General features: G+C 50.1%; 2 protein-coding genes across 4 annotated transcripts; one reads left to right on the top strand and one right to left on the bottom strand.

Annotated features, from left to right (window-relative positions):
- The first annotated feature begins 1,480 nt into the window (after positions 1 to 1,480).
- LOC125520994 lies at positions 1,481 to 8,042 on the top strand. 2 transcript variants are annotated; one of them, XM_048686032.1, is made up of 3 exons: positions 1,481 to 3,219; positions 7,481 to 7,621; positions 7,702 to 8,042. In XM_048686032.1, the coding sequence occupies exon 1, from the start codon at positions 1,841 to 1,843 to the stop codon at positions 2,999 to 3,001; it is 1,161 nt and encodes a 386-aa protein (XP_048541989.1). In that variant the 5' UTR covers positions 1,481 to 1,840; the 3' UTR covers positions 3,002 to 3,219; positions 7,481 to 7,621; positions 7,702 to 8,042. The 2 variants fall into 2 exon arrangements, with proteins under 2 accessions (XP_048541989.1, XP_048541988.1); XM_048686031.1 differs by having other exon boundaries at positions 7,481 to 8,042.
- Positions 3,228 to 7,474, bottom strand: LOC125520993. 2 transcript variants are annotated; one of them, XM_048686030.1, is made up of 5 exons: positions 7,218 to 7,474; positions 6,749 to 7,107; positions 5,195 to 5,672; positions 4,901 to 5,125; positions 3,228 to 3,957 (listed from the first exon to the last, which is right to left on the bottom strand). In XM_048686030.1, the coding sequence occupies exons 1-4, from the start codon at positions 7,371 to 7,373 to the stop codon at positions 4,904 to 4,906; spliced, it is 1,215 nt and encodes a 404-aa protein (XP_048541987.1). In that variant the 5' UTR covers positions 7,374 to 7,474; the 3' UTR covers positions 3,228 to 3,957; positions 4,901 to 4,903. The 2 variants fall into 2 exon arrangements, with proteins under 2 accessions (XP_048541987.1, XP_048541986.1); XM_048686029.1 differs by having other exon boundaries at positions 3,228 to 5,125.
- Positions 8,043 to 9,524: the final 1,482 nt, after the last annotated feature.

Below are 9,524 nucleotides of genomic sequence, written 5' to 3' on the forward strand. Positions count from 1 at the left end.
ACAGTTTTTTTCCCTGTGAAATGAATGAGACACGTCGGCTGGGCCGTACTGGGCCGAAGGGGCTGGACTGTGGCCGTTTCTAGGCCGCGACAGCGAGGCCGGCCCAGCTGCTCTGCAGGAGGCGCACACCGGTGTACTCCCCTAAAAAAACTGGTGTACTCCCTCGTTCCGCTACAGGAGGGAAGGCTTGAGAGGCTGACGACGCGGGCCCAGCTGTCGAGGTCGAATGTTTGCGTCTTCAACCTCGCGCCCGAAGACAGAGTCGACGCCTGCGGTGGCCGTTCCGGCGACTGGAGGCGCCGCTGCCGACGTAACGCACACCGGAGTGTTTCAGGGGAGAAATGCGCGTCCGATGGGGGCGAGGGAAGTCGCCGTCGAGCTCGGTGGTGAGCGCACCGTTGACCAAGGCGGAGGGCGGCGACGGCGATGCTGGAGAGCTCGCCACAGGCGCGGGAAGTAGGATAGGGATCGCGGGATATCTCCGATTTGATGTTTATGATTCCCTGGAGCGGTTTAATGGAGAGGGGGAGGGCTGGAAGCTCGCATTGGACCGAGGCATGGGTGGCGGCAATGGCAGCCGAAAGGGAGCACGGGAGCTCAACTATCTTGTCCCCGAGATTTCTGGGGAATACTGGAGGATCTAGAGTCGCTCAGGTGGCCTCCGAGAGGGGTTTAAATAGGGGGTGGAGCGTCGGTGGCCGCCCGGACTCTCTGAATGCCGCTCGTGTGCTCGAACTCGAAGCCGTGGAGGGTATATGGCGTCGGGGAGCTCGTCAGAGGGGTTGAGTGAGATATATAATGATCTGGGGAAGCAGGGGAGGCAGGGATAAATAACGAAGGGCAGCAGGTGGGAGCTCGCAGTGCACAGTTTTGGCAGGCTGAAGGGGTGGTCACCACCGGCATCGCGTGGCCTCGGCACTGAATGGCTCCATGACCATATTCTGGTGGGTCCTCGGCGTCGTAATAGATATACTGGAAGACTTGACAGCCAATGGGCCAAGGAGTGCAGCAAAGTGAGCTAAACACCACTCTGACCAGTAGGCGTTGGGGGTGAATGGTGGTAGATAGGTTTGGTGAACTGTCTTGAATTTTGGTGGGTGTTGATCTGACACTGAGATGAATGACACGGCAAGTTTTCAGCCAACAGGAACAAGAGAAGTGGTACTACTTGTACTTCAAAGACATAAATGTTGGTAAAATGTTGGGTTCGGATGGTTTGCTCAGTAATTGCAATAGAGCATCCAAAGTTACGAGGTAGGTGGAGAAAATTATAGGTTGAAACAACGATGTGGCAAGGTTTGAGCTCAAATGGATAAGTCTATATAGCACTTCCTTGTGTTCAGAATGCTCCAATTTGGGGGAAAGGTATTGGGTTGGAAGCTACACTCAGAAGTTGAACTTGGGGGCCTTATATTTTGATGGATAATGATCTTGTATGACCATAATAATCTACAGTACACAAATTATATGAGAGGCTAGAAAGAAACCAAAATGGTACTACTACCTTTAGAATGGTTCAGAAATTCAGTGTTGGCTAACTTGGTCATATTGATCCAAGATTGACCATCTCCAATTATTTACACGACTCTGCCACGTTCGCATCGCCGATGTAGAGGCAATTTTTTAAATATAATAATAGTATATGCCCAAACGGGAAACCGCCAAATAGACGGTGCTGGAAATACAAATCCAGACGCACATATTTTGGGCAGGCGAACAAGCTGCCTCTGCCACGTTCCCGCCGCCACCCATCGACGGCCCGACGGCCGTCTCTCCACCACCAATCGATCCACGACGGCGCCCGGAGACGGAGAGCAACGCCCAACCTGGACAGCAGGGCATGCTCTGCCACACCACCCCTTCCGATGTTCTAGGCCTTCATCCGCCGGCGCCGCGGGCCGGGGCGGGGAACAGATTTTCAGGACGCCGCGGGGCTTCAACCTCGAGCCGGCGTCCTGGCTTCTCGGCCCCTGACGGTGCGCAACCGCTTTCCATTCGAACGGCGTCTCCAGATCGTGTTCGGCGGCGCTCACCGGCGTGGCTGGGATGGGCGTCGCTGACGGGCCGCCCAGAAATCTGCCGAGGATGGGGAGCTGACTCGTCCCGGAGGGAGAAGAGAACATGCCTGCCGGACACGGCCGGCTTCGGCGATGTGGTGCTCTGCTTCGCCGGCATGCTGCCGCAAGGCAGAGCTGGGGCTTCTTCAGCGCGAGGCCCGGCGGCGCGGCGGGCGTGCCGAGCAAAGGCGACGGCGCGCGCTCCTGGCAGGCCGCTCTGCTTCGTCGCCGGCTTGGTCCGTGGGCGTGGCGGCGGCGGTGCGCGCATGAAGGCGAAGCCGCTGGATGAGCGTGGGGCGACCGGATCCTCCGATGTACGGTGGATGAGACGGGTGCCAGATCAACCGTACATCAGATCGGGAAGGCGGAGCCGCGGCTTTTGTTACTTGCGCGCGGCCGTTCGTTGGATGGCGACACGCGCGCGCGATCACGGTGGCGACACGCGCCGTAGGAAGGTCCCATTCCCACACGGATACGGGTGCGAGCCGCCTAGTGGAGTACTCCTACACGGCACGGCTGGGCAACCGGAAAATCTCCTTGCCCTTTCGACCAGGCCCATCCGTCCATCCTGTACTCCGCCGAGACCCACAGCCTCCTCGCTCCGGCGGCCGATCCGTTCGCCGATCCCGCTCCGCTGGCCCACCGAGCAACCGCCGGCGGCACGCATGTCCCTCCGCGCCGCGCCGGGGTTTACGCTTGCTGAGCCGCGCGGCGGGCGGGGAGGAGGCTGCCGCGTTTGGCGGCGCCCTGAAATTTCCGGCGTCCCGGCGCGGCCCTGCGTCAAATTCACAGTCCGCCCTCGATCTGCCTGCCGTCTCCAAGGCGCGCGAGGCCGCCGTGTCCGTGTGTGTCACGGGCACGGCACCCCGAGATCCCGACCGGCTTCGCCTTGGCGGCGGCCAGATGTGGGAGACAGGAAGCCTCGAGCCAAGCTACTGGCGTGATCCCGCTCTCGCCTCGCCGGCGCACGGCCGCGACGGGGTCATGGGATCGGGGGCGCTGTCAGTTTGACCGTTCGGGTGCTCTGGATTGGCGGCCAGAGTGAGGAGATTGTGATGCTCGTTGAGACGAGAGGATTGCATCAGCTGTTGCGCGGGAGCTGGCGAGGGGCATGGAGGGAGGGATGTATGATTTCTTCCGGGGACCGTGATCCAAGTCCAAGGTACCTTCCTGCCTGCCAACTAATATAAATTCAGTATAGTCTATACTTCACTTCTTGTTTGGGTGCGGATAGTTGAACACGCATGATTTTTTTGCAAGCCAGATCTCAGATGATTCTTAGCAAAATCTGTTAGTTTTGGTCACCCTTCCTCTGAAAATAAGCCTATATTTTTGGATTGGTAAACATGTTGTGTAAGTTTTTAGGTAGTCGCTCATGCCCACAAACCATACCAGATGTAGCTCAGTCTTGGTCCACACACACGCGCACACACACACACACACACACACACACACACACACACACACACACACACACTCACATGACCAGGGAGAAGAGAACAGAGGGGGGAAACAGGGGGGCGATAGGCCACAGCAGTTAGGACGATTCAGAGCATAAGCTTGCAGTTTAAAACTAACTGCAACCGCTAACTTATTACAACTGCTCAGTTCACCACACAATCCTAAGCAATTATCCTCGCAGCTCCATGAAGGCAGCAAAATACTACCCAGTTCAAAGCTACAGCAAAATAAGAAGACTCTCATGCACTGCAGCTCCATGAGGGTAGCTAGACGAGGCTCATCTCCTACCAATCCTAAGCAATTCTCCTCGCCGATGATCGAGCAGTCCTAGGCACTCAAGTAGCAGCGTAGCTTGGGCATTTGAGCAGAGCACCTTCCACTGCCGCACCAGAGAACCCACCGAATCCACCACGCATCTCATACTTCGCCACTTTCGCCCCTGAAAGACAAAGTCATTTCAAAGCCGCCATAAGCCCCACAAGGTAGCAGAAGTAACCAAATTAACAGCCTCATATTTCTTCACATGCTTCCAAAGGAAAGTAATCGACTTAAAATCACAAGGAGCTGGAATGTGCAGGGTCTCTGAAAGTATCTCCCACATCTGTCTAGCAACCACACAATCGAAAAAAAGATGTTGCACAGATTCTAATTCTGAACAAAAAACACAGGACATGTCAGGCACTGTTTGTCGTTTCGCTAAGTTATCCCTGGTCAGGCATTTGTTGTAAGCAACAAGCCACAAGAACACATGAATATGTGGTGGTGTTTTAATCTTCCATAGACAATCCCCAAGATCACCACACACACCACCAAAATTGATCATCTTATAGAACGATCTCATGGAATAGACACCAGATTTCTCAAGGCTCCAAACCGGTGAATCGCTCTCCACTGATATTGGAGTGTTACTGACACAATCTGTCACTTAAATGCTTCCTGTGCAAATATTTAGTAGTAGAACTTTAGCCCGCCATCTCACTCTCTCGATCTATAGCATCTATCTCCTCAGCGAGCTATTTTTTCTCTTTTTAATTGCTGGCTTCGTAATTAATGTTCCAACCCCTAAGAGCTCTCCTTAAAGCTCTGTAAAAGATCTACCACAGTAACTATCTTTCCAACATTTCATAACTACATTGTCTAAATCAGGCTGCAAGAACCAGCATAGGTCAAATCTAAACACGCTAGTTTTGTGTACTTTTACTGTTGACACATCTAGTACCAAAGGAGAAGAATAGTCAGAGAGAGTTCTGGGAAGAACATTAACAAAAACTAAAGGGAAAAAACATCTCCCATTGCATGGAAACTAAAACACTATCCAGTTTCTCTATGGTAGGATTCTCCTGATTACTTGACCAAGTAAAGCTGTAGATATCCCTACATACCTCTTATCTTCGAGAAGGAGAAAATACCGCCTCCACCACTCTCCCACCGATAATGCTCCCATCAAAAAAGATCTTGGCTTCGTCTGCTGCTTTTGGGTGAGAAAATTGCGCAATTACATTATGATCTTCATCGGCATCTAGAGAAACAACATTCCCAAATCTGCAGCACTGTTTCCATAGTTCTTCTTGCAGCTCTGAATATTTGAAAGATTCACCTTGAATATCCTGCATGGTGTTTCAGAATTGTAAGATTAAGTTATCTTTCAAATGTATATTCAGTTCACATCGACTCACCAAGTTTCTGATCTCAAGTGTTTGGCTCGGTGGGTTGTCTTTTTCGCGCTTCTCTATCAGAGATGCTACATAGTCTTCATCATATAACAGCACACGGAGATATCCCTCGGGCCCCACGAGCAACCTCAGTTCATAAGTAAAAACAGGTCCCTCTAGCTCTAAGCAAAGACGTAGGTTGTATGTCTTCGCAGCTCTCTCTAGAACTTTGCTGTTTAGGGAAATCACGTAGTCGAATGCAACATGAGATATATCAGCCCATTGGTTTACCAACGGGAGAACTTCCCTTATTTTATGCAAAATGTATCGTCCTGCATCATTTCGAGCATTTTGAAGCCTCACGGTCTCACTCAACATGTAAGGGGCAATGGATAGGCTCAGTAGTCTCTCGCTTGTTTTGTCCAATCTGTTTTGGACAGTGAAGCCCAAAAGGATGATGCGAATCTCATCAAGGACACCAAACCCCAACCTGATCTGCAACCTGAAATTTATAAATTAAAAAATTCTATTGTTAGAACAATATGTGGCAGAAAATGTCATTAGATTCATTACAAAATCTATCAACATCTACAAAAATATATTCTATAAAATATATCAACATCTACAAAACCAAAATTATTTCATTAGATTCATTATGAAATATATTTTCATACCCCGTTAATTTTTGTCTTTCGGCTGATTTATTACAAGCTGCGATCAATGATGCATACACAAAACATTTAATTACCATGCCAATCCCAGTATTGTGTGAGCAACAGTACTGCTCAATACTTCTCCAGAAGTATTGTGTGATCATCCAATGCGCAGAAGTATTGTGTGATCAATACTTCTCCAGAAGTTGCTCAGCAAATCGTGACTTCCTTTAAGTGCTCGATCGGGTCGATTCTTTCTACCTATCTTGGCCTGCCTCTGGGCACTACCAAACCGACAGTTCTAGAACTAATGCCCATCATTGACAGAGTTGAACGCAGGTTATCCATGACCCTGTCTATGATCTCTCAGGGAGCGAAACTATAGTTGGTAAATTCAGTCCTCTCCTCCCTTAGTTGTTTACACCATGTGCTCTATTAGGCTTCCACTGAAAATTGTGGAACACCTTGATAAGATAAGAAGGCTTTTGTCTTTGGCGAAAAAAGCAGGGCGACGAGACTAAGTGTAACTCGCTTGCTGCGTGGGAGCTAGTCTGTCGCCCAAAAGAGAAAGGTGGCTTGGAGGTGCTTGATATAGAAGTTCAGAACACAGGATTGGTGCTGAAACAATTGCATAAATTTTATAATTGTGTATTTACCATGGGTGGACTTAGTTGGGTCTACGTACTATCAGAATAGCGTGCCACATGCTACTGATTCTTGCGGATCGTCCCCCTGTACTTTGTAGTTATGTAAACCCTATAACTTCTTATGGCTCTATTAATATATGACAGTACGAGCCTCCCCTACTGTCCTTTAACGTTTCAAAAAAGATCATGTTTGCGGACTTTTCTATAGACAACTTAAAAAGGTTTGACTTATGAAAAACGTAGAACTTAAATTATTTTGAAACGGAGGGAGCACTTACGATCCCATGCTGTAACTGGATGAATAGGTGATGGGGAGAGATGTCATGAATTTCGGCATGACTTCACCAGCAAAGTGAAACCATCCCCCACCGTCATCAGCATTTGTTCTTGTTGCCCTAAAACCTATCATGTAGAGATTGTATTCTTGGATGAGAATGTCCACGGAAGGGCCTTTACCCACCGTATCAGTCAGTCTCACAATGTGATACGTGACGCAATCCTTGATATACGGGGGTGTCACGGGTGCGCCATTAACAAATGCTGAAGCAACGTTGCGCATGTGGTTGATTCGGTCTTCGGTAAACTGGTCAAATTGTTCCTGTGTTGCATTGACATCAATTTTGAAAACCTTGACGTCCTACATAAAAGGAAAAACAATCTATTGAGAGACTGACTTTTACACAAATTTTCTGTCCAAAGATTAAGATACACATATGTTACAAAGAGGGATATGGCTGGACAACGTACCTTCATGGAGTGCTGTTTGTTTTTGCGGACCCGCGCTTCTGATTGTTGTCTCCATCGGGGTGTCGGCCCCTTCTTCTCCTGCTTACCCTGCTGCTCCTGCTGCTTCCCTTGATTTGATGAGTGTGATTGAATTTTCTTGGTTCTCTTTGGTGGCATTGTGTAGAATCCCTGTCGCAAAGCGAATGAGTTATTTGCAGAAGATGGACTAAACAACGATAGCGAACTTTGTTGCTAAATCTCTAACATAAGCATATAAACTGCAGGTGACGTCAATGCACAAGATGGATGAAACAGTGACAATGAAGCGAGTCCAGAGAGAATCACAGGGCTCACTTCTTGGTGGACACTGGGGGCAGAAAGTCAAGGAGTGATCAGGCTGAAGATGGAGAGACCATTGGCAGCAGGTACCTGAAAATTGGAAACAGGGCATCAGTTGTAGCTCTAGGAGGATTGAAGGAAAAATAAAAATGCATGTAAACTGTAGGTGGCATGACTGGAGTTATGCATGAGAGTGACGATTAAGCGAGGCCAGAGAGAATTACAGCTCACTTTCTTGGTGGACAAAGTGGGGTCAGAGACCTAGCAATGATGAGCCTGAAGATAAAGTGACTGTTGACGGCAGCTATCTGGAAAATGGACAAGGAAACAACACATCAGTTCTAGCTGCAGCAGGGTTGTAGAGGGGATTTTTTTTTTTACATTTTGACTCATTTCATGAATAGTTATGCTATTCCAAAAACTTGGGTTTTCAGTTTCAGTCAGGAGAGAATTTAGACCCTGCTGGTCTACAAAGTCTTAATTTTGTCCTCCTCAACATCCACCCCACTAGCAAGAGCAGTCACCAAGATTTGTAGGGCCCAAAATCCAAAATTGGGGCTTTTATTCCAATAGCAAGCTAGTAGTTCCACATTCGCCCAGATTTGTAGGGCCAATCCATAGACATGGCCCTTTTTTCCAACAAAAAGCTAGTAGTTCCAAATCCGACCAAGGAAAGGAGGATTTTTAGATCTATGAACAGAAATCGGAACACAAACCCTGCTTTCCCTCCCAAAAAAGGCTCCTACAAGAGCACGCATCTCCTCCCGCCTCCCAAAAAAGAGGATTTGAGAGAGTAGAATATACTACTCGGACCGAGAGGGGATTATAATATGCAAACGGGAGCATCTTTGGGGTAAGGGAGAAAGAAACAAGGTACCGTGGTAAGTGCGGCCGCGGCTCATCAAATCATCTGGAGGCAATGCGGCCGGGGCACGGGACGGCGCGGCGAGGCGGACGCGCCGATGGCCGTCGTGCGTCGATGTGCAGCAGGGTGGCTTGCCTGGCTTGGCTTGGTAGGAGGGGTCCTAGAGGAGAAGGGGGAGAGGGGAGCCGGCCTCTCCTTTTGTGCTGTGGTCTACAGTGTAAGGATTCTTTCTGCCTTTGTTGTAAAAACAAAATAAAGAATCCACCTTTACGTTCGCGTAATGTCTATCGATGTACTCCAGTTTGTATGTGGAGTGCTATATGATTTCTTTTTTTATTATTTTTTATCAAAGAAGAGTAGAATCATCAAAATGCCTGCAAATATTTGGAATGGACCGTCAGGCACTTTTAGCCATCCAACGCGCATCATCGAATCGAGCCGGACCAGTCCGCGACGCCGGACTCTGACACTCCGGCCCCACCCCAAAACCCTCTTCGACCGGCTCTAGAACCCTTCGCGCATTCCCATCGAAATGAGCGTCGTCCACCTACCCCCAGTGACATCGGCCTCCGACCGCCCCCCAAAATTGCACCGCTCGAGCTGTTGCAATCCGGGCCCGTAGATCGTGTCCACCATTCGTCGTCATCGTGGTGCGATCGTTGGTTATGTGGTACAAGCAGCTCATGCCGGCGTGCCTCGTCGTGCCAAAATCATCATGAAGGTTCGGTGCCAGTCTCCAAGCTCCTAGGGGCCAGAGGAGGAGGTGGAGGATGGTTGGATGGCCATGCCATAGGAGGAGAAGGCGACAGAGGAGGAGGAGGAGGAGGCTATGGTCGTCAACGCTGCGCCGGCGTCCGACTATAGCAGCAGTACAACCCGGTGCTCCTGGAGGAGCACCTCGTGGCGGAGGCTTAGCTGGACGCCGACCACGCGTCTGTCGTCATCGCCGCAGTAACTGTTGAGGCGGACCCGGACATCCGTGCAAAGCGCATGCACGCTCTGCCGTTAGCGTTCACAGCTCCGCATCAACGAGGTGAAGTTCACCTAGCTCTTTGATGAGCTGGAGGCCCAGGAGGAGGAGGCGCCGGAGCAGCACGACGACGATGCTAAAGGTGCACACACGG

This window comes from Triticum urartu, chromosome 7 (assembly GCF_003073215.2).
Source record: "Triticum urartu cultivar G1812 chromosome 7, Tu2.1, whole genome shotgun sequence".
NCBI classification, from domain to species: domain Eukaryota; kingdom Viridiplantae; phylum Streptophyta; class Magnoliopsida; order Poales; family Poaceae; genus Triticum; species Triticum urartu.